The sequence below is a fragment of the Phalacrocorax carbo genome, chromosome 24 (genome assembly GCF_963921805.1).
Source record: "Phalacrocorax carbo chromosome 24, bPhaCar2.1, whole genome shotgun sequence".
Taxonomy (NCBI): Eukaryota; Metazoa; Chordata; class Aves; order Suliformes; family Phalacrocoracidae; genus Phalacrocorax; species Phalacrocorax carbo.
The window spans coordinates 6943524-6969715 of record NC_087536.1 but is presented as its reverse complement, the minus strand read 5'-3'; the positions used below and the strand labels follow the sequence as shown (position 1 = coordinate 6969715).

The 26192-nt window shown below is 63.1% G+C and overlaps 1 protein-coding gene across 2 annotated transcripts; it reads right to left on the bottom strand.

The window, feature by feature from the left end:
• Positions 1-287: 287 nt before the first annotated feature.
• Positions 288-24750, bottom strand: ADGRA2 (adhesion G protein-coupled receptor A2). 2 transcript variants are annotated; one of them, XM_064472871.1, is made up of 19 exons: positions 24425-24750; positions 15837-15908; positions 11323-11394; positions 11154-11225; positions 10807-10878; positions 10532-10695; positions 10242-10455; positions 9416-9580; positions 8608-8809; positions 8369-8518; positions 8074-8235; positions 7690-7899; positions 7417-7618; positions 6955-7163; positions 6688-6815; positions 4501-4624; positions 4190-4335; positions 3911-4000; positions 288-3626 (listed from the first exon to the last, which is right to left on the bottom strand). In XM_064472871.1, exons 1-19 carry the CDS (start codon positions 24640-24642, stop codon positions 2414-2416), a joined length of 3885 nt encoding a protein of 1294 aa, XP_064328941.1. In that variant the 5' UTR covers positions 24643-24750; the 3' UTR covers positions 288-2413. The 2 variants fall into 2 exon arrangements, with proteins under 2 accessions (XP_064328941.1, XP_064328942.1); XM_064472872.1 differs by lacking the exon at positions 15837-15908.
• Positions 24751-26192: the final 1442 nt, after the last annotated feature.

The following is a 26192-nucleotide window of genomic DNA, read 5'->3' as shown; positions in this document are numbered from 1 at the left end:
CCAGCTTTTCTATGGACGGTTTCACCACCTGCTTCACCTCCTTTGACAGAATGGGTTTGTGAGCGTCAAGGAAAGACTGAGAGAAACTTGCTGAGAGAAAATTGCCCCATCCTTGGTTAAATAAGGGATGTGAAGCTGCTGGAAAGCTGTGGCAAAGGCGCAGCTTTGGGTTGTGTGTGCCTAGTGCTGTTGGTGGCAGCGTGCTGCTCGCTCAATAAAACAGTGCCCTCTCCATGCCTGGTGGACTCTTGTATTTAAACACGAAGACTGCGAGAAATAACAGTAGGTGTTGGCAGATTGGCAAATCTTTAATATATTAAACAAAACATATCTGCTAGAAACATTCTATTTATATAAAAATGCAAAAAGACCCCTTTAAAGACATTTCTTTGGCATACTTTCCCCTCCCTCCCCCACGTATATTGCAAGAAGCTCTCTGTTGATATGTCATTTGCTTGTAATGTAAACAGACAAAAAAAAAAGTGTAATTAATAATACAAAGCTTTTTATATAATACTGTCACAGTGCAGCAAGCATATATAACAACTCAGCATCAGCAAGACCGTGCAGGCTGCGGTATCGACACTAAGGATTTAAATTGTATTAACTATCGGGTGTAATGAAACGCGGCTTAAGCCGTCAGTTGGGCAGAGAAGGCGAGGCAGGTGGGGAGCGGCTGAACCGCGTTAAGCCCAGGGGTTCCCCAGCCCTGCGGGGTGAGGGTTCCCCGAGAGCTTCTGAAGGTCAGACAAATCGGCCACTAAGTGCTTTTTCCTCCACTTGTGGCTCCCCCTCCCCGCCGGCCCCCGCCTCGTCCTCGCGGCCCCTTGGGAGGTAGCTAAACAATGAAACCCATTTGTACGCAGGAGAAAACTGAGGCAGGGGGAGGCTGGAAAGGGCCGAGCAAGCACCAGACTCCTGTCCCACCTCCTCTGCATCACGCTGTGGCTGTGGTCAGCGTCAGCTGGGCTCGGTGCTGGACAAGGGGTGAAATACAGCCCCGGTCCAGCGTGCGCAGGGGCAGGCAGCGCTGTACTGTACCAGCACAGGGACGGGGCGCTCCTTGCCCAGCTGCGGGGTAAGCAACCTCCTCTTGCTTCAGGAAACCTTCAAGAGCAGGCAGGGGAAGGCTCCCAGAGCCTGCTGCTGCCTGCAGTGTGGCCTTTTTTATCTGCGTGCTAGGGGAAAAAAAAAAAGGGAGGACTTGTTTTTTAAATGGGGAAAAAATAAGTGCTTATCCAAGTTCCAGCCCTTCGAATGCATCCCGTGGCCTGTCCAGGGAAGGTCCCTAATTAATCGGCATCGTTCTCCCACTTTCCCAGGAATGGCCCCTGCTCCCAGCACTTTCCTCTCAGCTTACACAAGTGCAAGGCTGGTAGCTGGGGGCAGGGCGGTCTCTGCCTTCCTAAGAGCAAACCCAAGTGTTTTGTGAGCGTGCACCCCTGGGTTCAGGACAAGGACCTGCTCTGGGTCTCTGCCCATGGCTCGGCTCTTTGGTGCTTTGGCAGAGAGGGTCAGTCTCAGCTCCGGCAGCGGCGTGGCTCTGCCAGCCCACCCATTGCATAGCTCATGCCTCTGAGGGCTTGGGAGCCTTTTCTGGCCATGATTTTAGTGTCTGGCATTAACACAGTGCAGACAATCACCTCGCCTTGGAGCTGAGGCTCCTCTTACCTTGTGCTTGCTTTGCAATATGGCTTTTACTTTGGCAGCCGTGTAACCCACAGGGCTAAACCTGGCGTCTGACACAGGCGGGTAAAAAGTCTTGCATGTAAAAAAAACATTTCAGATGGAGCAGCTGCTCTCTGCGTATGTTAAAAGCAGCTTTCTCAGGCTGGGGTCACATAGGCATCGGTGCTACGGTGCCTATACATAAAGGGCGCTCGGTGTGGTCCCCTCGGCGGGGATATTGCAGTCGCGGCACAAGCGGGCTATTGCCAAAGTGCCCGGGGGCATGCCCGCTCCCGGAGAACACTGGTCGGTAACGAGGCACTCGCATCACTTACTGATCTGTCTATACATATATACATTCAATAATATAGCTTTGAAAAATAGACATTTGTTTCCTCTGTATATTATAAAATAGCATTTAGGATCAGTCTTAAGTGACATGCAGGAGTGATTAAAGTACGGCTGCAATTCAGGCTGCTGAAGAGCAAGAAGTGCCTTTCACCTTGAGACCCCGGCGCGGCCGCGGGAAGCTTTGAGCCTCCACGGGGTGGGGGGGGGGACGGGTTGGGCTCGGCATCGCCCTCCGCCCGGGGTTAGCCAGAGCCCCTGGCCGCGCCGCCCATCCCCGCTAGTGCACGTGGCGATTCCCGCAGCGTCGCCTCCTCACAGACGCCCCGAGCGGCTCCGGCTGCGGCTCCCGGAGGAAAACGCTGCGGCGCTGCGGCCGTATGGTCCTTCTCCGCCTTTATACGGTGGTTTCACTCTTCCAGAGGCCAGTCTTCATCCCAGCCACACTGTCGGCGCTGGCCAGATTGATGTCGTACTTGCTGCCCTTGAGGCCCCCGTTGTGGCTGCCCACGTTGAGCGGGTAGGACCGGCGCTTCGCCTCCTTCTCGGCGGCGTTGGCTTGCCGCAGGTTGTCCCTGCTGGCGCTCCTCCGGCGAGCCTCGGCGAAGTCGGGTGCCCGCCGGCCGCCGTCGCTGCCTTCCGAGTGGCTGGGTGCCGTCTCCCCGTCCTGGGGGCCCCGCGGCCCCGCACGGCCGCTGCAGACGGGGCTGTTCCTGCCGCTGTGGTAGCTCTCGGAGTGGCTGTTGTGGAGGCTGCCGCTCTCGCTGGAGGGATGCTCCGAGGAGGCGCCCCGCAGCATTTTCAAGCGGTGGTGCTTCCCATCCCGGCACTGCTTAGTTCTGCCCCGGTGGTTCCTGCGGCCGTGGAGGTTGCTGGCGTGCCTGCCGGCACCGGCGGTCTTGCCGTCGGCGGGGTCCGGCTCCAGGCAGGCGGCTGGGCGGGCCTCCACCTGGCTCTGGGCTACCTGCAGGTTGGTGAGCTTGCAGCGGCCCCCGGCCGAGCCGGCGCTGCTGGGCGAGGAGGAGGAAGAGGCGCCAGAGCGAGCCGCCTCCGGGTCACAGCCGATGAAGACTTGTGAGCCATCCTCCGGCGCCAGCCCAGGATGGACGTACGCCTGCATGGGCAGCGCGTTCCTGTAGGAGGGGCAGCAGGAGAACCAGGAGTTGAGGACGTCCCGGCGCCGGACGCAGTGGTGGATGAAGATGAAGAGTCCCAGCGCCACAGCAGTGATGCCGTAGAGGCAGCTGAAGACGATGTTCAGGTACCAGCGCTGGGACACAGCCATGGCGCCGAATGTCCACAGGGCGACATACAAGGCGTGGGTGGTCACCAGTGCCCAGAATTGCACCTGCAGGGAGTAGACGCCGTCTGCCTCGGGGCAGGGTGGCCCTGAGTTCAGCGTGACCGAGATGGACCCGGAGTCTGTCAGGAGGTCGCTGGCACCCCCCAGCCGCGGCGGGGGCTCCAGCGGCTCGGGGACGTCTTTCTGGTGTGACAGTCGGCACTGGAGGCTGAGCCCGGCACAGAGGAAGTAAATCCAGGTGACGAGCAGGATGAAAGCCACGGGGACGTAGAAAGCCCCCAGGCTGGGCCGCCACACCAGCCAGCAGCTGTACAGGAGGAAAGGGGCTTTGATGAGCAGACCTGGGTGCCTGCACAGCCATCAGCCACCTGTGGTACCGGCATGCTCGGCACCCCTGCCCCAGTGGCACAGGCTCTGCAGAGGCGTGCTGGCTGCCTGGCTGGTTTCTTCCCAATATATGGAGAGCTCTTGGGAAAAATCTCTCTGGCCTTTCCCAACCTTGCCTGGATTCACAGTGCTGCCAGTTCCCCTGCCCTGGCGACGGAAGCCACCCGTTTGGGGAGGATGGAATGGTTGAGCAGGGGCACTTACTAGGGGTTGTTGTCATGGTAGTTGTGGATGTTGACAGCTGCCGTGATCCCACAGATGATGAGGGGGATCCCACCGGCGATCAGGTAGAACCTGCATGGGGGGGACGGTGTCACCGCACACCCGGAGCGAGCCCTCGGGAGAGCACGGCACAGCTGCGGATGGGATAGGCTTGTACGGCAGAGCAAGTCCTGCCCCAGCCTCTGGACGTGGGGCAGGGGAAGCCCCCCCGCGCTCTCTCCTCCCCTATGGGGGCCGGGGCAAGGGAAGGGGTGTTTGTACCGTAGCATGGGCCTGGGGGCCGGCTGGGACGCGTCCCCGTCCGGCTGCCGCGGCGCCTTCCAGGTCGCCTCCTTGTAGAGTACTCTGGCTTTCACGGCCATCCACAGCAGGGTGGAGAGGGAGGAGTAGTGCAAGATGATGCCAACCTGCAGGAGAGAGGCGCCGGTCGGGAAGCGGGGTGCTGCAGACACGGCTGTGTCCCCGCCAGTCACCGTCCTGCGGGTCTCAGCAGGGCGAAACCTCGCTGTGCGGGGCTCCGCAGCCCCGGGCAGCAGCAGCGTGCGGGGGCCATCCCTCACCCCGGTACATACCGCTTGGCAGACGATCAGGTAGCCGGTGAGGGTGATGCCCCCTGCGAAGACGGCGGCCGTCATGGCGATGTGGAAGCAGAGGTTAAGCAGCATGTGCCAGCCCTTCCGCGGGATGAGAATGGTGCTGGAAGAGAGGCACAACGGGCAGCTGTGAGCTCCTGCCCGTCCCCAAGCAGCACAGGTATTTGCAGTACATGAGAGGGCCCTTTCCTATGGCACAGCTCCCGCCCGCACAAATCCTGCCTCCGCTGCTCTGGAGGGATGCTCCACACAGGCCCTGCCCAGGCAACGGAGCGTGGCTAATGAACAACCCATGCACATACATGCGGGTGAAGGTCTTGTCATAGCTGCTGGCCACGTCACCACCACGGGGCCGTCGGCAGGGAGGCACCGGTGCTGGGACGTGGAGAAGGGGGCGGCAGGAGCCAGGCTGGAGGTAAGGGATGCTCTTCTAGTGCCCCTGGCTCCGGGTTGTCCCTGGCTTTGCTGGGCAGCAGTCACGTTTCCACCGCGAGATGTGGGCTGATCGCGCTGCCCAGCTTGGCTGGTGTTTGCTTCACTTGCAGCAACAGGAATGGCTTGGCCTTATATTTATCTAAACAAGTACTTGTTCAGCATCAAATATAATAATTATTAATGGGTTCTTCCAACCATGTAGTAGTTAAGATGTGGCCTGATATTGTTCCTTGGGTTTAACTGCTAATACTGGCTTCACTTATCATAAATTGAATGGTTTGGCCTTATATGTAGCTCATTAAGTACTGTTCAGCATTTAATACAATAATTTCTGCTGGGTTCTTCCAAATAGGTGATAGCTAGATACGGACTGATAGCGTTGCTTGACTTTTTGTTAGTGTTTGTTTCACTTAATAGTAAGGGGAATGGTTTGGCCTTATGTGTACTTCATTAAATGCTTGTTAAGTGTTAAAAATAATACTTATTAATGGGTTATTGCTGAGAAACTGATAATAGATGTGGGCTACTAATGCTGCTTGACTTTGTGTTTGTTTCACTTATAATAAGAGGAATGTTTTGGCCTTACATTATCTCATATACATCTCATATACATATACATATACATATGAGATACATATCCATGTATCTCATTAAGGGTTTGTTAAGTGTTAGATATCATCGTACCTGTTGGGTTCTTCCACCAGGGTAATAGATGTGGCCTGAGAACATTGCTCAGCTTCATTAGTGTTTGTTTCACTTATAGCAGGAGGCTCTTACTTTGGCCCTATGCGCATTGCATTGTTATATCCAACCATTTCTGTGTTCTTTTGCTTTAAAGAAGGCAGCTTGCTGGTGAGTGGCTCGTGCGGTGCCTATTGCCCTGAGCCCTTCTGCATCCTGGTGCGGGGCTCGGTGTTAATTGTGGGGCAGTGAGGGGCTTCTGCTGTGCCTGGGGCTCTGAGCAGGACCCGCTGCTGAGTGCTGCCTGCTGCTGCCTTGCAGGGGTGATGGAGGAGCGGCGGAGGCCCCTTGGCCCCAGAAGGAGCCCAGCACCAGCCTGGGATGATGCGCTGGCTGGCCCTGCTCCTGGCCTTCGCTGAGTGCCCTGTTCATTCCTTCCCGGTCGCTCATGGGACACTGCTTTTGTAGAAGGAAGGCCCTCCCACTCCTGTCCAGCCACCACTCAGCTGCCCACTGCCTCACCGTCCCCCCGCCTGAGGGGCTTGTTGGCCCCAGCTATGGGGGGACCCCATCACTGAGCCCCAGCTGCTCACCATTTCTGACCCAACGAAGTCTCAGGGGGTCTTCACACCCATCCTCATAGTACTACCGACCTCCTCCACGCCTCACGTTTCAGGACAAGACATAGCCAACCAGCCCAAGGCCCCCAACACCATAAAGGCAGGACACATCCAGCCATTGCCCCAAGATGGGCTCCTGTGGCAGCACCACTTGCCTGGCAGCACTTTCCTGGAGGGCTATCTCCTGAAAGCCCACGTCCTGAAGTGCCAGGTCCTAGAGGGCCACCTCCTGAAAGCTGATCTCCTGGAGGGCACGATCCTGAAGAGCCATCCCCTGGATGGTCATCTCCTGGACAGCCATCCCTGCACCCCTTCCTCCGGGCTGTCGGCAGTGCCTGGGGAGCCACCCCAGATGCCCACAGAGACGCCCACCCAAGCGCAGCCCCCTCCAGCCATCACCACGCCAAGGCCGGCGCTGATGCTCACTCACCCGTGGTTGACGATGTAGGTGATGATGGTGGTGAAGAGGCAGAGCAGCAGCACGGCCGTGCAGGTGTACATGGCTGGGTGCAGCACCTCCACGGCGCCTCGTGCCTCGCTGGGGAAACCGCTCAGCTCCTGCACGGGACAGCACAGCCCATCAGACCCTGTGCCACCCTTCCCCATTCCCCTGTCCCACCCCACTGCCGTCCTGCACCCCCCAGGCTCTGCAACCCCCAGGCAAGCCTCCCAACCCCACTGCCCACCCCCCACTTACCATGAGCACAGCCACGTTGCTGAGGTGCCGGCAGTGCAGGGAGGTGACGTTGGGCTCCCGGGCGGCCAGCTGGCAGCCCTCGGCGCTCCAGCCCCCCATACCCCCCAGCACCTCGAAGTTCCAGTATGCGGCCACTGGGTCCGCGCCCTCCCCAGGGTGCCGCAGCGACACAGTCACCGGCTCTGACAGGTTTCCTACTCCGCAGCCATCTGCAGCAACAGAGAAAGGTGGTGAGCAGGGCAAGAGACACCCTCTGTCTGCACCCCCAAAAGGAGGCTGGGCATGCGGGACCCCCCCCCTACATCCCACAGGCATGTTGCCACCTCCCCATGAGGATCCCCAGGGATGGGTTTGCGCTGCAAGAGCACCAGGACACACCCCAAGGAACCTCATGGAGCTCCATCCCCCAAGAAAAGCCCCGCATAGGGCACCCCAAGCCCCCCACCAACAGGCAGCCCTTACAGGTCCCGGCATAGATGACTGGCGTGGCCACGCTGCGGCGCTTGCCGTCGTCGGCCAGGCGGGAGGAGTTGCCCGTGCTGCAGAAGAGCTTGCCGTTGCGGAAGACCAGCAGCTGGAGCTTGCAGTCAGCCAGCGGTGTGGCTGGGACGGGGCTTGCAAAGAGGCTGGGCGGCAGCTGGATGGAGGCCAGGGCGATGCTGTTCTGCGGGCACATGGTCGCCAGTGAGCAGAGACCACCCGCCCAGGACCCCCAGTCCCCCGGCTTACCCATACCTTGATGTGGAAACTGGTCAGGGAGACGTTGGGGCGTCCCGTGGTGCAGCGCAGCCTCAGCTGCTGGTCGGGCATGGGCTCGGCCCCCCGCTCAGCCGGGGTGGGACGCCCGGCCAGACCCCCGTCCCGCCGCTGGAAGGCCACACAGCTCAGCCCCACGTAGCTCTCAGGCTTCACCACGTATGCCTCGAAGGCGATGTTGCGTGAGTTCTGCCGGGCACAGTGCCGCGGGGCGGCCATCAGCCCCGGCAGGGCCAGAGACCCCCAGCAGGGGCAGAGAGACCCTCTGGCACAGGCAGAGACCCCACACCAGCAGCCCAACCTCTTCCTCCTCCTCCCTCAGCTCCCCATCTCCAGGCAGCCCCCTCCTTGCCCCCCGCTCACCACCGCCATGTGCTGGGAGTTGCTGCTGAGCGTGTGGGCGGCGATCTTCTCCAGGGAGCGGACGATGCTGGTGCAAGCCTTTTCCTCCTTCTGCGACATCCACAGGATGTGGTCGTCCACCAGCATGATGTTGCTGGCCATCTCCACGATCACGTCCGTCAGCTGCGAGGACAGCAAGCGGCTCCACAAAGAGCTACTGCCGTCTCCAGCGGCAAACACCCCAATTCATGCTTTTCCATCCCCAAAATAACTGGCAGGGCTGGGACAAGCAGGGGACAGGAGAAGCGCTCATTACCTGCTTGATCTGATCCACGTAGCCGATAAACTTCTCTATCATCTGGGCCACGTAGAGGACGTCAACCATATCTGAGAAGTTGGCCGCCTCGGCCGTGTAGACGCGGAGCTGATGAGCCAGGGTCAGGGCATTGGAGGCGTTGATGGGCATCTGCAGAGCGGCACGGCCGCAGGGGAACGGTCACCGGCTGCGCCCAGCCCCCCCGGCCTGGCCGAGCCCCTGCTGGTCCCCCAGCTCACCAGCACGAAGGTGTAGAGGACACGGGTGATGTCGTTTGTGTAGAGGCAGTGGGAATAGTCGCCCTCCTCCCAGCGCCCGGCACGGTCGCAGCGCCGCCATGCCTGCTTCTCTGCCACCGAGCCCCCACCGGCCGGCCCGGCGGCGAAGGGGTACTGCAGGCAGGGCTGGTAGGCGGTGATGCCTGCCAGGGTGCGGGGCCACCTGCGGGTGCAGGCACACGGTGACCGTGGGGCATTCGCCACCAATACCCCTTCCCGGCTGCACTCCCCCAGCCTCCTTCCCCCGTGCGGACCCTGCGCCCAGCACCATGCCACGACCCATGGGCACCACAGCCCCCAAATCCCCTGAACAAGCCTCTGCCTTCCCTTGGCTCTGGGAGGGGCTGAGGGTGATGCTCCCCAGAAAGCCACCCCCCCACCCAGTCCCATATCCCACTCGGCTCAGCACAGCACAGAGGGACACAGCAGGCGGGAGGGGACACCACTAATTTAAGCCACATTGGCTGTACCAGTAATTTACATCCCGTAATGGCCCCACCAGGGTTACAACGGGTGCCTGGAGCCTTTTGTCTCGTGCCAGAGAAATTCCAACACCTCTGCTGCTGGAGCTGGGCTGCACCGCCGGCACGGGAAGCCTTTCAAAGGCGCTCGTGCTCCCTGCGGCCGCTAATCGCTACCAGACGCCCAGTCACCTGTGGCGAGCCCCCCGCCCCAGCACACACCGCTCATGCTGTACGTGGCATGTACCATGAGCATCCCCCGTCCCGCCGCGGCACCCGCCCCGTGGCCACACCACGCCGGTCCCTACCTGAAGTCCCCGCGGTTGTTGGTGACCCGCTCAGCAGGGCAGTAGGATGCAGAGGTCTCCAGCACCACAATCTCCACCTTCTTGCTGACGTTGCCCTGGGAGGTGGAGACGGCACATTCCCACTCGCCGTTGGCGGAGACGTGGATGTTGGAGAGGATGAGCTCGCTGTGGGCAGAGGGGACGGGCTGGCACAGCAGTTCTGCCCACAGCGAACCGGCGGCTGCAGTCCCCCAAGCTTGGGGACATGAGGACACACATCACAAAGCACAGGAGGTGCCCACACTTGGCATCCCACCCATGGCACTTGGTACCTGCAAACCAGCAAGCCCTGCGGCCACGAGTGTCCATCCCGGTCCCCATTCCCATCCCACCTCCATTCCCATCCCATCTCCATCCCTGTCCCCATCCCAATCCCGTCTCCATCCTTGTCCCCATCCCCATCCCATCCCCATCCCATCTCCATTCCTGTCCCCATCCCATCTCCATTCCTGTCCCCATCCCATCGCCATTGCTGTCCCCATTCTCATCCCCATCCCATCCCATCCCCATCCCTGTCCTCATCCCCATCCTGCCTCCATTCCCATCTCATCTCCATTGCTGTCCCCATTGCCATCCCCAACCCCATCCTGTCTCCATTCCCATCCCAGCCCCATCCCATCCCCATCCCATCTCCATTGCTGTCCCCATTCGCATCCCCATCCCATCCCATCCCCATCCCCATCCTTATCCCCATCCTGCCTCCATTCCCATCCCACCTCCATCATTGCCACCATCCCATCCCCACGCCATCTCCATCACCGTTCCCATCCCCACCCCCATCCCTGACCTGGTGATGAAGGTGCAGTCGTGGATGAGGCTCTCCTCCACGATGACGCCCATCCGCTCATCCTCCTCCACCGGCTCGCGGTTGTGGTACCATCGGATCTGGGTGCTGTTGTCCAGGTAGGTGGCGGTGCACTGGAAGGGCAGCCGGTCGCCCTGGAAAACCACCTGGCGCAGCGACGGGATGAGGTGGTGGGTGTGCAGCTCCGGGGCGCCCGCTGCGGGGGACACAGCCGGCCGGGTGAGCCCGCGCCCCCGCCCGCCGCCGCCGCCCCCGCCCCGGCCCCAGCTCACCGCAGCGGAGCTGGCTCTCCCGAGCGCTGCGCAGGGGGAAGGCGTGGAGGTGCCGGGGGTAGACGCACACCGTCCGCTCCGAGATCTGCGCCGAGCGGTTGCGAGCCCAGGGCAGCACCCAGTGCAGGTTGCAGTCGCACGTCAGGTACTCGGTGGCGAAGTCCCTGCAAAGGGCCGGCGTCACGGGGCGCCCGCAGGGCCAGGGCACGCCACCGGCCCTGAGACCCTCCGGCAGGGAACCCCGCGGGTGCCGAAATCCCGGGGCGCAAACTCACACGACTTTCAGGGAGGGGAGCTCATCGAAGACGCCGGGCGGGAGGCTGGAGAAAATGTTCCCGGACATATTCCTGTGGGACAGGAGAGAAAGGTGGCGTGGAGGGGACCAGGGACCTGCTGGGAGAGGGAACACCTCCCAGAGGCACCTGACGAGGGTGGGCACAAGGCAGCCGCAGCCTGAGGAGCCCCAGCATCGGCCAGAGGCAAAGGGTAGGATCCGGCCTCGGGCTGCGGCATGGGGACAGCCCCGGGGTGCAAAACTGCCAGCGATGTCCCAGGGCAGTGAGTGGGGGCTCTCCCTGGGAGCCAGAGGGGCTGGCCAGGGTGTCCCCAGGGGGCTACTTACAGCCTGAGGAGGTTGGGGAGCCCCTGGAAGACGCTGGCGCTCAGGCAGCCGATGCGGTTGTTGGAGAGGTCCCTGCAAGGCAAGCGGAGGGGCCGTCAGGGCTGGGGAGTCCCCGTTCCCCCCGGGGCGGCCCCGGGTGCTCCCTGGGGGGGGCTGTGCCAACACTTACAGGCGTTTCAGCTCGAGGAGACCAAGGAAGGCGCCCGGCTGGACCGTGCTGATCAGGTTGTTCTTCAGATCCCTGTGGGGAGACAGACGCAGACCTCAGGGTGTGCAGCAGGGAGCCCTGGCACAACGCAGCGGGGCCGAGGGCTTGAGCGCACCCCCAGCCCCCACCTCCCACGCGTGGGTTCCTGGGCAGCCCCAGGCACTGCAAAACCCCACGCGGGAGCCTGATTAGCAGCTTCCCATCCCATTTCCCTCTCGTTATCTCTCCAAGGGAAGGTGCGAGGCTGCCCGTCACTCGCGGGGGGCGGGGGGACGCCAGCCCCTCTGCACGCTCCAAACGCGCACTGCAGAGCATTGCACGCCCGTGCACGCCGGCGGTGGCCACCATCCCCTCCTGCACAGCTGTTTCCGGAGCAGCCGTATCCCGGTGGGTTATCACCTCCCGCGCGCGGGATAAGAGCATGCTGCAGTTGCCAGCACAGCCCCCTAACGGGCTTTGCAGCCCGGAAGAAGCTCGTTTGGTTTATTAGCCTGATTGGAGGCATATATCTAATCGGAGGCATGCCAAGCGTGCGCCGGCGTGGGGCGGCTGCCGGCCCGGCGGGGAGCCGAGGAGCGCTGGTGGCTTTGGCCGCTCCCAGGGGACCGGCAAGGCTGCTCCCGCTGAGCACCGGCCCCGGCTGGGAGAGGAAATGGGAACCACATGGCAACGCTGTGTTTATTTATAGCAGGCTCCACGGTGCTCATCGCTGGGTCGCCCGCTGCTCTGCGTGCGGCCCTGGGGACGCCCTGTGAACTGCAGCCCCTGTTTCAAGGCCACAAGCTGGAGCTTGGGACAGGGGAGCAGTGCAAACCCTTCAGGCAGACCTGGGGGTGCAGGTGGGCATGGGGGTCCCACTGGCGAGACACGAGGGGCCACGCAGGGAGCAGGGACACAGGCGATGCTGCCTGCACACCGTGAACACATGGACGTGCTTTCCTTCCAGGCTACGATGCACCCAAGTGGCTTCTGCAGGTCCCCAGCTGACCCCCAAATGTGCTGGGCTCGGTGCAGGGGGTGCACGGCCCCGCGGTGCAAACCCCGGGGAAGGGAAACGCGGTGTGACGCCTTCCCGGACAGCATCGTCCTGGCCGTGCTCGGCCAGTGCAACAACCCTGCCCACGCCTGCCTTTCCTGACCTTCCCCAACAGGCAAAAGCATGTCCTGGCAGCTCTGATGGCTGGGTGTGCGGGCGGGTGTGCGGGCAGGTGCGCGGGTGGGTGCGCGGGCGGGTGTGCGGGCGGGTGTGCGGGCGGGTGCGCGGGCGGGTGTGCGGGCGGGTGTGCGGGCGGGTGCGCGGGCGGGTGTGCGGGCGGGTGTGCGGGCGGGTGTGCACAGGGGCCAGGTGAGTGCCGGTGCTGAAGGAACAGCTCCGCTCACCTGCACCAACACCCGCTGCACCAACACCCGCTGCACCAACAGCCGTCCTGCAAACAGCCGTCCTGCAAACAGCCACCCATACACGGCCAGGGAGACCACCCGTGCCGGCCCTGTCCCCCGCCTGGGGCCAGCCGGAGGTCCCTGGGGACCCCCGCGTGCTGGACACCCACCCAGCACACACCACCAGCACAGCCCGCAGCGGTCAGGGCCACAACAGCCAAAACACAACCGCTGCCAAAACTCAGCGCCCCTGGCTGTGGCTGGTGTGCAGCCCGGGACTGGGGGCTGCAGGGGACCACTGGCCAGGGATGGGACCCACTGGGGACCATGCTGGGCCCCAGGGGCTCATGACCAGCCCGGCGCATGGCCCAGTGGGGAGCCTTCCTCGCTCAGCCACTTCCTCCCCCTGGCCAGGGGCCCGGGGCTGCTGCTGCTGATATACGATAAGGCTCTTCTCTCCACACCGCAGTTGTTTGCCTTCGTGTTTCCGCCGATCCCAAGCCCCCTCCTCCCCTTGCCCCGGCGGGGTGACGCGCTGCAGGCACCAGAGCCAGCAGCGGCACGGTGCCGCGTGTGCACGGGGAACCCCTGCCACCATGTACGTGTGGGGGACCCCGCAAAGCAACCGCCTCCTGCCCCGAGGCAGCGAGCCTCAATGTGCGCAGCAAACCCTGGCACAAAGGGCCTGATCCAGCCCAGTGCAGCCACAAGGAGCCCAGCACCCTGGGGCTGAGCCTGCAGCCACACGAGCAGCTCCCTGCGTGCAGCAGCACTCACTGCAGCCCAGTGTAGATGGACAGATGGATGGGCTCCATGCCCGTCACTGCTGTCACCTGGCCAAGCCCCCTCGCAGCCCGAAGCCCCAGGGGGGGAAGCACTGGCCCCAGCGGAGGGCAGGACGTTCCCAAGCGGGGCTGTGCTAATGAGCACGGCCGTCCCGGCTGCATACCGGCCCCGCTCAGACTCATTAATCTCATTACGCCGCTACAAATCACCGGAGATGCCAAGTTGCAAGCCCAGAGGGGCGGTGGTCCACAGGGGCACCCCACATGCCGCCAACACCCCAGGAATGGCTCCCCCCATCATAGTGGGACATTGAAGCACCCACAGCAGGCAGCTGGGGTGAGCACTGGGTCCCACAAGCCCCAGGACCAGAAGTGAGGGCCCCCCCGCAGCCCCCACCATGTCCCTGCTGTACCAGCACAGCCCCTCCATGGGGCACGTCTGCGCTGTGGCCCCAGACCGACCCGATGAAAATAATTACGGCTCCTGTCAAGAGCAATCAGGCGCGGCGTGGCGCGATGCTGGCCGGCCTGGGACGGGGGAGCGCTGCCCACGGCCCCCCCCAGATGCGCTACTGCTCCCCCTCCAACCCGCATGGGGTTTCAGCACAGCAGAGGTGAGCGGGAGGTGACGTGGGGCTGCTGCTTTCCCAGAGCTCGGAGACTTTTTGGGGGACCCCATGCACCCTGGGGGCTGCAGAGCCATGGTCCCCCCAGGGTGCTGCCCCCCGGCTCCGCCACGGCCCTTCCCGGCGAGCACAGCACCGGCGGCGGCCCCGGCTGCTCCCTGCCCGCGCGCACGTTAATCCCTCCCGCTAATGAGAGCTGGGTGCCAGGAGCAGGAGGAGGTGACCCCATGGCTGGAACTGCGCCGGGGAGGACCTGGCCACTTGGGACTGGGGGGAGACGGGGTCCCCAAGGCGACTGCTTCCCGCTCACCCTTAAAACAGTTCCAAAGGGGTTTCCACAGCTTTAAAATACCAAACCAGTCCCAAGGCTGTGCACCACGCACTGCGTGCTCCGTCATGCCTGCACCCCACCCCAGCGCCGTGCACCCCAACCGCAGTGCTGTGCACCAGCCACCGTGCGCCACGGGGTGCCTGCACCCCACCCGACGCCGTGCACCCCACGCACAGCGCTGTGCACTGGGTGCTGCCCAGGGGCTGGCACCCGCTGGAGGCTGCCCGTCCCAGAGCAATGCCACGAGCGGGCACTGTGCGCCCCAGGCCCCGCAGCACGGCCCCGCAGTCCCCGTGCCCGCCGGAGCAGCCGGGCTCCGCTGCGGGCCAGGGCAGGGCAGGTGTAACTCGACCAAGATCCACGTTAATAAATGCTTCCTTGTTCGGGCTAATGAAACGCAGGCAGTGCGGGTCCCAGTACCCCTGGGGAGCCCCTTCTCCCCCTGCGAGCCCCCCAGCTGGCAGGGCCAGCGTGCCAGGGTTGTGCCAAACCCTCGGCAGGGCTGGAACCCTCCCCAGGCCCGCTGCCGGCCGAGCGCACCAGTGCAGCTGCAGCGCGGGACGGGCAGCGCCTGGCCCGGTGGGTCCCCAAGCCGCGGGCGCGCTGCCTGCCCCTGCCTGTGCCCTGCTGCCCTCACCTCCCTGCTGCCCCGGCCGCCCACCCCTGCCCCTCTGCACCCAGAGGGATGCTCTGCAGGACAGCACGGGGCCAGGCACTGCGGGGCAGGGACCCGCTGCCCAACCGAGGGGACTCCGCCACCGCAGCCCCGGCACCGCGCGCTGTGGGGATGCCCAGGGCAGAGGCGGGCTGCGGTGCACGACGCCCGCGGACGCCGGCAGCCAGGCCGCTGTCACACCGGGCCAGCGTCCTGCAGCGGGCGCCCGCCCGGCCCTGCTCGGTGCAGGAATGCGCGAGACCCTCGCGGGGCTGCGGCGGGGAACAAAACGCCCTCAGTGTGCTGGTCCCCGCTCCTGCATACTTACAGATCAAACCCATATGGGGGCCATAAATCTCCCCTTATTACAGCTCCCTCCATAGAGATGCCTTTCATGGAGAGATAAGAAAGTTGACTTTGTTTGGGGGGACAATGTCGCTTTTCATAGTGGCCCCCACAGAGTGTGGCCCCCCTCCCGGTGCCTCCTGCCCCAGCACAGCTTCTGGGGTCCCCAGGACACCCGCGGGTGCCGGCAGCAAACCCCGCACCCCCGGGCTGGCTCCACTCCAGCACCCAGGGGCGACTCTGGGAGCAGGACCTGCACAGTGCTGCCAGCGCACACCCTGCAGAAGCCCTGCCTGCACCCTGCTGCCCACGCCCCCCACCCAGACCCCGCCAGCTGCCCACCGGGCACTCACAGCTTCTCCAGAGCCCGCAGCCCGAAGAAGGAGCCGTTCTCCAGCACCGTGATCTTGTTGTTACTCAGCAGCCTGTGGGAAGAGCAGAGGGAGAGGGGCAGCCCCGTTACTTGACCTGCCCGGCAGCCCCATCCGTGCCCTGGTGACCTGCGGGGCTGGAGGAGGAGTGGGGATGGCCAGACCCGCGGTGAGAAGCAGCAGCCCCAGCTGTGCCACCAGCATGGTGATGATGGTGAAGTCTCAGGAACAAGCTTGCATGGCCAGGTGGGGACATATGGGATGCAACGGCCGTGTCAGGATGCCGTGCTGAGGTCCACACGCGTGGCAGCACCGGGCTGGAGGTGCCCGGGGCTGTGCTGGCTCTTGGGGCATCGCTCCTGTACCTAGGCCTGGGTGCAAGGAGCTGCATGTGCGGGTGACAAGATCCCCACCCCAGCACCTGCACTGAGAGGGCACCCCCAAGGACCTGCAGCCAGGAGGAGACTCCACAGCACCCCCAGCTTTTGCTACCCCCCCTCCCCAGCCTCACCACCCTCCAGTCACAGCATCACGGCCGTCCCAGGAACCTTGCAGAGCTGAGATTTTATCCCAAAGTAAACAGCTTTGCTGGGCAAAGGGGCCCTTGTGGGGTGTCAGGAGAGGGAGGAAAGGCACAAGTACCCAACAATTCAGCCAGGAGCTCATTAAAGCACATCAGTGGCAATTAGCAGGGCCAGACCCCACCTGGGGATGGGAGCTGGCTCTCAGGGACCAGAGGTGCTTCCTTAGTGCTCCTGGGTGTCTGCGCGGGCACTGGTGATGCTCCCGCCAGCAAACGTGATCCAAAACCGAGGGGGGAGCAGCTGTCAGCCGGGGCCGGGAGGGCACCCTGGAGCCCTGGCCAGGGGAGAGAGGCGTGGGGAAAAAAGGGCTTATTGAGCACTGGAGCCGGGGCTGTTTACACACGGGCAGGCTCCGCAGCCGGGCTGAATGGCGGCTGTGTGCTGCAGAACTCCATCCCCTCCGAACACCCAGCCCGGGCAGCCGCTGGCAGCCATGCTCGGCTCTCCTTGGCTGGGCTCCTCTGCTGGGGCTGCCCAGGGAGCGGCAAGACCAGGACCCGGCTCGGGGGGCTGCGCTGCAGCTGGGGCGGCTGCCAAACCCCCAAAGGGTGGTGGGGAGGGAAGGGTTGGGGGCAGGCAGTGCAGCCCCCCGCCCTGGGCCGCATCCTGTGCTAATGAGGAGCTGCCACCGGGCACCACCGTGTCCGCAGGGCCCCGCGACCTGGCCAGCGGCGGGGAGCGGAAGCGGCCGGCAGCCCCGCCAGCCTGCAAATTGCTTCCACACGCTGCCGGCCAGAGCCGCCACGGCCAGAGCCATGTCTCACCCCTTCCTCCCTGCGGGGACCCTGCTTTTGCAGGGCTTGGCTCGCCCCAGCACAGCAGCAGCGAGCACCGGTGCTGGCCGGCTCAGCCCCAGGACCCTGCCCAGCGCGGAGGGCAGCAGGGATGCTCCCAGAGCAGCATCGCTCCTGGAGCAGCCCCGGCTCCAGGGCACAGCAGCCCCACGGCACGCCTTGATTCCCCATCACGGTGTCGGTGGGGGCTGTTGCTCAAGGCCATGCTGGCCCCAATGGCTCCAGAAGGTTTTAATTCCAGCAGCAGCAGATTTCACAACCCAGCAAAGCCTCCACAGGCTGTGCACGCATGGGGGGACCTCAGGGGCTCTCCGCTAAAGCAGGGGTGAGCAGAAACCACGGGTCTCGGGGGCTGAGCCGGGGTACACGCTGGACACTGCTGAAATAGCCCTTTGGGGCCATGTGAGCTGCAAATGCAGAAACCAGACGACGAGTGCACAAGATTCTGGTCTCAGACCTCCCACATTCTGTCCCGTGTCCTGTCCTGGGGCGGTCCCCAGCATGGCCAAGGACACATGGAGCCTTTGGGCAGGGGGGAGCAGGACACCCCAGGCAAGCTGGGCCCGGCCGTGCCAGAGGCTCCCAGCGCATGGGCTTTGCAGAGGATTGTGACCATGGACATGCCACCAGCGTGGCAGGCAGAGAGCAGGCAGCCGGCTGCCTGCACCAGGGGACCAGCACACCCGAGAGCTGCGCCCAGCTGGGAACGTAGCCCCCGGCCATCCCAGGGCTGAGCCCCGGTGCCAGGGATGCTTGCTTTCTTCACAGACCCCTGGGACCATCAGCGCCTCTGCCATAAAAACAGAGCTCCCCGCCTTAAAAGGCAACGCTCCCGCGGCCCCGATGGGATCAGCCTCCCCTGTGATCTGCAGCCAGGCGGCCAGGCGGCCAGGCCAGCAACCCGCCCGCCGACGGCCAGGAAAGCAGCCGCAGGATGCCTTCCCCGTGTTGCACTTCGGCCGAGGGCGAAACCACCCCCGGAGCCGCCAGCCCCTCCAGACGGGCTGTCAGGGAGCGTGGGAACAGCTGGGACCCCAGCACGGCGCGGGGGGCACCCCAAGCCACGGGCACTGCCCACCCCTGCAATGCCCCACTGCTCGGCGCCTGGTTTGCCCTCCCTTAAGGAGAAGAGGTCCTCAACCAAAATGAGTGTTTGGCACACAAAAATTTCACTGAGCAGAACGATTTGACTGAAAGTTTTCTTCCTGATAAACTTTTTCTAGGTAGTGAGCCTGGCTCTTCTTTTCCCTGTCCTGTAGAAGCCAGCCGGGTCATGCTGTTACAACTCACATCCTCAAACCCAGTTTTATTTTAGTTTTGATGTTTTTATGGCTATTATGTTCTAAAGCATTTTCCCTTTTTTCTTTTTTTCCCCCCAGGAAGTTCCCATCAGGCTTCATGGGACTTTCCAGCCCCACGCATCCACAGGCAGCAGAGCCATGCGCTGGTCGCCAGCACTATCCCCTTACAGGCCATCAACTGAGAAACCCCAAAATACGACGGCGTAAGCGTGCCCATGAGGCCACCCCGACCCAGCACACGGGGGCCGAGGGCGAGCAGCCCCCAAACCGCACTGGGACCCCGCACTGGGACCCAGCCCTCAGCACGCGGGACCAGGGCAGGACATGAGCTCCTCGGTCACATTTCGAACCCCAAGAGCTGTCCCCGCTCTCATGCCCGGCGGGAGGAGGGATCAGCGGGGCAGGGAAATGGATGGGAGGCTGGAAGCAAACCCTGCTGTCCCCCTGGCTCGCCGTGGCCGAGGTGGCTGTTGCTGCCGGTGGCTCGGGGAGCGTGCCGAGCAGGGGATGCGGTGGCTTCCCAGATGCTAGCCGAGGTCTGTGCGGGGCTGGGGGTGCAGAGGGGATGCGGTGCCCCCACGTCCCAGCCCAGCCATCCGTAGGACTTGGCAAGCCATAAAAGCACATCTGTGCTCCTCAGGAGCCATTGCTCGGCTGCGCCTTGGCTCTGGCCCAGGCTGGGACTCCTCACCTCGGCAGCACCAGTAAATGCTGCGGCAAGAGGTACCCCCCCCAAACCCAGGAGAGATGTGCCCAGAACAGTACGGTGGGAAGGGCTGGGGGACCCCTGCACACCCTCAGCGCTCGACACCCAACCGCCCTTGTGCTGCTCCAGCATCCTCCCGCCCAAAACAGCACCTTCAGCCCGCCCGGCCACCCCGAGACCCTCCAGCACCGTGGTGCATGGGCGGGTGGGCTCCCGCCGCCTGCCAGGGACAGCCCTGCTGGCGGGACAATAATCGGCTAATTGAGCGACGGCTGGAAAAGTCTCTCTGGACAATGCGGGGATTAAGGACCAGAGCATCGAGTCAAACGGCAACGGCAGGGGATGCACGGCAGCGGGCGGGGACGGGGTGGCTGGGCGGTGGGAGGGAGCCCCCCAAAGAGCATCCTCCTGTCCCGGGGGGATTCAGCCTTGCAAGGGGCTCAGTTTCCTCCCTCCAACCTGCCAGCGCCAGGGCTTGGACCCGCAAAGCTGCAGGCGGGTAGATAGATCCCTTCTTCTCCTTCTTTTTTTCATCTCAAAAAGAGGAGCCAAAAGTGAAAAAAACAAGATTGTTTTTTCAAGCGTGCTGGAATCCACTTGGATAAATAACGGCTCCAGAAACTGGGCTGCTGAAACAATAAACTTCCTCTGGACCCAACCAAAAAAGGATGCGGGGAGACGGTGGCTCCCTGGCCCGGGCAGGCAGGGGAAAGGCGCAGGCAGCAGCACAGAGGTTAATACGGGGGGGGGGGGGGCACGGTGGGGGCGGGGAGGCCGGCTCTGCTTTGCTCTCCAAGTGCATTAATTCAAAGCATATGCTCGCAGCAGATATGGCGCAGGCTGCGCCCCGAGCATAGCTCGCTGGTTTGCAGAGGGATTTTAGGAAGAGAAAAGAGGGGCCCTGGGACTGGTGAGAGGCGCCGAGGGCTCTGGCACCGGGAAGGGCTCTGGAGGTGGCAGCAACCCCGGGGGGACCCCGCAATTCCCAGCCCAACGGGGCTGGAGACCCCCCGACATGGCCAGGGCTGCCCCGTCCCCGCTTTGTTTGGGCGCTCAGGGACTCTTCCCCTCCCCGCAACGTGCCCCGGGCGTTGCCTCCAGCCTGGCGTCACGCCGGGCTATTTTGGATGGTGAAAATTATTGTTCCAACACTTGGCTTTTGTTAGAACAGGAAAAATAAGCCCCAGAGAGAGGGCGAAACCTCCAGAGCCAGCGCGGGGCGGCAGGGCTGGGATGCTCCAATGCACCGGGCAGCACCGCGACCCACAGCCCCCTGAAAAACCAAACCTGTCGGAGCTGCAGCGCAATAAATAACAAATAAAAAGCTGAAAAAGGTTTGAGAAAGAAACCATCTGCAGGGCCCAGGCTAAACCGGCCTCGGAAAGGGGAGTTCAAGTAGAACTGGAAATTGGTCATAAGTCAAAGCCCTCTATTCCCTGCAGACAATCTGTAATTTCTGTGCAATCAAGCTGTGCACATAAATGAGGCCTGTGCTGGGATTCCACATCTGGAAGAGGTTTGGGCTCCCGCCCGTGTGACAGCGGGGCTGGCCACGGCCGGCGCGGCTATCTGGGTCTCGTTAGGGATACAGTGCTTTTTCCATTAGGCGATTAGCACAGGGGTCAGCTGGAGGGGGAGGGAATTAAAGCCTTGTTAATACATGTCTGCAGAGCCCCAGCACCTCGCAGCCATGCCAGAGGGATGTCCCCGAGAGGTGCCAAGTCCTCTGGCCCCAAACCGCGAGAAGGCCACAGTCCTGGGAGGCTGGACCATGATGGAGGGTCCGAGGGAAGCGCTGTGCCCCAGGCTGCATCAGTGCAAGCTCTGCTGAGACGGCCACAGCCGGGTGAGCTCTGCAGGGCTACGAGTCAAAAAGGGATGACGAGCCAACCCATTAGGGCTGGCATCCCTCCTTCCTCCCCACAATGAGCTGTGGACAAGAATTAACCTCTAGGTATAAAAACAGGGCCAGTGTCAGAGAGCACAAGCCTTGTAATGTCTGCTGGGGTTGCACAGGGATATCACACCCCTGTGAGCATCATCCCGCCCACCGGACATCACACGTATCCCCATGCCGGCTCCCTGTGCCTGCTCTGTGATGAAGGCAGAGCTTCTGCCTGCACTGGTCCTGGCAGGCTGCTCCGTACCCGCTGGCCGCTCTTCTCACCACGGCATGAGTTTCTCAGGTAGGACCAAGGACCAGCAGGACACAGCTGGGATGGCTGTAGATATTTAGGCAAGAACTGAAGCGCCCAGTCTCCCTGTCCCTCCATCATTCTGCAGCTCGAGGAGCACCACAGCCCCAGGCATCGCACCCACCACCAGGACGGAGCAGGGCCACCGGTTCCCAGCACCCCCATCCGCGCTGGGTCTGATTCCCACCACCACGGCTTCCCCACATGGAGTTAATTTCTGCAGCTCCACATCTGCGGGCACTGCCTTGGCTCTGGTTTGCTCTCTCCTGAAGCAGCAATCCCTGCGAGGGGCTGAGGGAAGAGAAAAGGAGCCGCAGCTCTGCTCGGCGGATTGCTCCCCGTGAGAAACAGCCACGACCCCCGGAGATGTCGGGACACCACGGCCGAGTCCAGCACCGGCTGCAGGGCAGGTCCCCGGGGCCGCAGGCATCCCTCATCCCTTGTCCCCTGCTCTGCCCATCCGCAGGCTGTGATGCCAGCGAGCATTTCTCAGGCACAGGGGGTAAATAAGCAGCAGCTGCCATTGAGGCAGCCTTGGATTCCTCAGCACAGGCCTAATAATAAAAGATAAATAAAGAAGCAAAGCGAGAGTGTGGGAAAAAGCCAAATAAGAGCCAGGGTGAGGGACCCACAGGGCGCCAGACCTTCTGCAGCCACCCAACCTCTTCCAGCCGCCCGCATGTCCCCAGCCATCGCCCGGGCGGCCGGAGCTGCAGCCGGGACAGCAGCAGTCCCGCGTCGGCAGCCTCTGCCCCGAGTGCAGCACCAGCGCCGCTCGTTAGCACCAACGCACGCCTGCTTCCAGGTCAGGCTGGACGAAGACTAGAACAGGGCTCTGCTTTTAAGCGTTATTCTGTACAAAACACACCATGCGTTTCCTGCAACTGGGGCAACACGGATGCTGAGCATCCCCGGCGCACGGATGGGACCTGAGCATCCCCGGGGCACGCACAGGAGCCCTGCTGGGACCCTGCTCACCCACAGAGCTCAAGATTTGGCTGTCCCCAGCAGGGTGTCCCCTGAGGCACGTGCAGCCCTTGCCACTTGCCTGGGCCCTGCTGCCTCCTCCACTCCCTGCTTGCACCCCAGCAGCTCCAGGAGACGTTCCCGAAGCTGGAGCCTCTGGTTTTGATTGTTCCATCTGGAAAGGGTTTAGAATAAATCATGTTTACTGCGCGAGAGCAGAGCCCAGGGTCACCGCATATTTGTAGGTTTCTGCCTACGCCTGTAGGTTTCATGTCACGTTTTAGTGGGATCGTGTAATGCCCTGATGCTTCTGCACGGTCATCTCGGCCCCTCCAAGGGAGCCGGCCCCAGCACAGACAGCTCCAAACCCCTCTGTCCCACTGGGCACAGCCCACCTCGGCCACTCTGCCAGCATGGGGCCGCAGTGGGGCTCAACTCGTGCTCAACATTGCAGTTACACTCGCTTGCGCTGGAGAACGCACCGGAGCAGGCACCTAATCGGATGCTTCTCCCAGTACAACTTGACAAAGGACTTGAATGTCCCCACAGGTATTTGCGAGGGGCTGACACGTAAGAAAAGGCCATAGAAGGAAAGAAACAAAGAGTAAAGCCCACCCGAGGGAGAGTGCGAGTGGAGAGAGCGAGCTCCACCTGCCCTGCAACCTCCCAGCGTCCCCCATCGAGGGGACGCTCAGGACAAGCTCAGTGTTTTTGCTCCAGGATGATTTACGCTTTTATCACGACCGCTGCGCTTCAGGCCCCGCTCGTGGCGCCCGCTCAGCACAGGCCCGTATCATGACGTGCTCCACGTGCGTGACGGCCGGGCAGGACGGCGGCATCGGCTGGGTGTCCTTCGCAGCCGCCCCATTTGCACAAAGCTGACATCGCCACCCCAAAATGAAGCCTCGTCGCAGCCAGCGGCACAGCACAGGGGAACCCACAGATGCTTCAGAAATAGCAGCAACTCCAGCGTGCGCGCGGACACGTGGCCAAGCGGGTTCAAACACACGAGCGCAGACCGGACCAGGAGCACGGCAGCCCCCAGCCCAGCGCAATCCTCCGCAGCGTCCAGCAAAACCCGCCCGAGGAGCAGCGGGTGCAGAGCTGAGGCCACGGGCACGCTCGCGTGGGCAGGCAGACAGGCACGGCCACCCTCGTGGGATGACACTCGGGGCAAAAGCGATGTTCCCTCCAGCAACGGCGCTGCCGGCCCTACCCTCCAAACCAGATTTTAATTCAAACGTCTCCTCTGGAGTTATAAATAAACCCTACAATCTGCTGCTGCAGCGAGCAGGCGCGCCGGCTGCCAGCGCCGGCCGAAACCCCAACCCTCCCCGGCACCGAGGACACGAGAAAGCTTTTAGGGAGCAGGCGGCAGCTTTGCACAAACCCAAACCCCACTTACTGCTCCTGATCTCTTTTCAGCAAATATTTCCAGTGAGAACAGTCGCTTTCAAACAAAAACATCCTCCCCCAGCACTCAGACAGCAAACGCTGCGGAGGGAAGCGTGGAAAAGGAGCCCGTTTCCTGGATTTCCAGCTCACGTCCACACTTTAAACTCTGCTGCCGCTGCGCCGTGGGGAGAGCGGGGTCCTGTCCCTTAGTCTTTGGCCACAACACCCCGCTTTAATGCAATTTAAACGAGGTTACGCAGAACCGACCAAGGCTTTTGTTGGTGCGGATTCACTTATTAAGTGAAGAAAATAACGGGAAAAAGGAACTGCTCGTGCTGCGCTCCCCGACGCCGCGGGACGTCGCCCCCCATCTCCCTCGCCCCCACCAGCACCTGCCCGCCGTGGGAGCGCGGCCCAGGACCCGCCGGCGTGGGGCGATGCGGGGCTCGACCCGCCGCGCTCTGCTCCAGCCCCCCCACCCCGGGCCCACGGAGGGGACTCGGCGCGACCCACGCGTGGGCTCCCACCCCTCCGAAGGCGCTCCGGTGCAGGAGATGCCCCGGCCGGAGCAGCCCCGGGGCGGGGGGATGCCCGGGGACGGGGGGCGATGCTCGGGGCGCGGTACTCACAGCGTGGCGGTGCCGTCGGGCAGCAGGCGCGGCTCGGGCGGCACCGGGAGCCCCCCGCCGCTGCAGACCACCCGCCGCCGGGGCGCGGCGGGGCCGCCGGTAGCCTTGGCCCGCTCGGCCGTGCACTTGCAGCCCAGGCTCTGAGCGGGGCAGCTCCGCGCCGTCCCCCCGCCGCTCAGCGCCGCCGCCAGCAGCACCAGCGCCGCCGCCCGCCGCATGGCCCCGGCCCCGGGCGACGGGAGACGGGCTCCGGCTCCGCGCCCGCCGCCGCCCCGCTCCCCGGGGCGGCTCCGGCGGCACCGCCTCCCCCCGCCCGCCGCGCTCCGCCGCCGGCCCTGGCGCCTCCCCCGGCCCGCCCCGCACCGCCCCGCACCGCCCCGCCCCGGGCATCGGCTCGCCTGCCCCCCCCGCCGCCCTGGGTGGGAGTCTGCGTGGGAGAGAGGTGGGGTCCCCCGTGGGCCCGGGCTGGGGCTCGGAGTGGTCCTGCGAAGCCGGAGCCTGCGTGGGAGGGAGATGGAGCCTGCACGGTGCAGAGCTGGAGCAGCCGTGGGCAGGGGCTGGGGCTCCGTGGGGTCCCACAGGACCAAGAGCTGCAGCCCCCGTGGACATGAGCATCCTCCCTGAGGGCGAGAAGCTCCGGCCCAGCCTGGCTCTGAGCTGGAGCCCTGGGAGTCAGCGGGGAGGGCTGGACCAAGAGCGTGGTCCAAGAGCACACATGGTCCATACAGGCCCCGATGCCATGGCTCGCTGTAGCATCCCGGCTGCGACAAGCACAGGGTGCCGTGTCCAGGGTGGTGGCATGCACGGGGCCCTCCTGCACGTGGGGGGTCTGTGGCCTCCTGGTGCCTGCCGGGACCCTGGGACCCCACGCCATGGAGGAATCCCCTGCACAAACTCACACCGTTCGCTTCATGGGTGCGCTGCTCCGTGCCCTCCTGGCCTCCGCTCCGCAGTTAACACTCTTCCCTTCTTGCCTTCCCTGTTTGCTTCACTGGTTTTCACGCTAAGTTCAATATTTTCCTTCCCACTCCCCCCTCCCATGTCCCCGCTGCCTCTTGCGCTACCCCCAGCCCTCTCTCCCCCCAGGGCTCGGCCTCTCTGAGGCCACGGCTCACTGCAGCTTCAAATCAAAAGGGATCAAAAGCAGGCAATGAAGCCTCCAGGACCCTGCGCCAGGGAGCAGAGGAAGAGGGTCATGGAAGGATGACAAGGGACGGCTCTGGGAATGCGGTTTCTCTCCAGGACCAACACTTCCTGGAGGGGAAAAGAAATTTACTCCTTTCTCCAAATAAATACATCTTGCCGGGGCAGTGGGCGTCGGAAAGAGGAGATACTCATCAGCACATACTCCCAAGCTGTTTCCACATGCGCTTTTGTCTGGGAGCGTAAGCAGCCCAGGGCCCCACACACTCGTTAGCCGCTCAACCAGCGGTTCCCTCCTTCCTCCAGCTCTTCTCTACCTGCACTCGACCCTGTCCGGGCACTCACTGCCTCCCACCAGGGAGTGACAAGAGCCCCAAGGGCTCTTCCATGGCCAATCGCACCAATCCTACGGCCCATCCCAGCCCCGGGGAGTCAGCTGTAGGAACCCAGAGCCCTGGAGATCGGCATCATCCTGTTAGTAAAAATATGACAATCAGCAGTGTACCCACATCTTTACCTCTTTTTTTTTTCCCCTGTTTTTCCACCGAGCAAAGTTTCCACTGCAGAAATGACCCTCCTGTGCTCAGCGCTGCAGGATGCTGGTCCCAGAGCCTGTAGCTGAAGC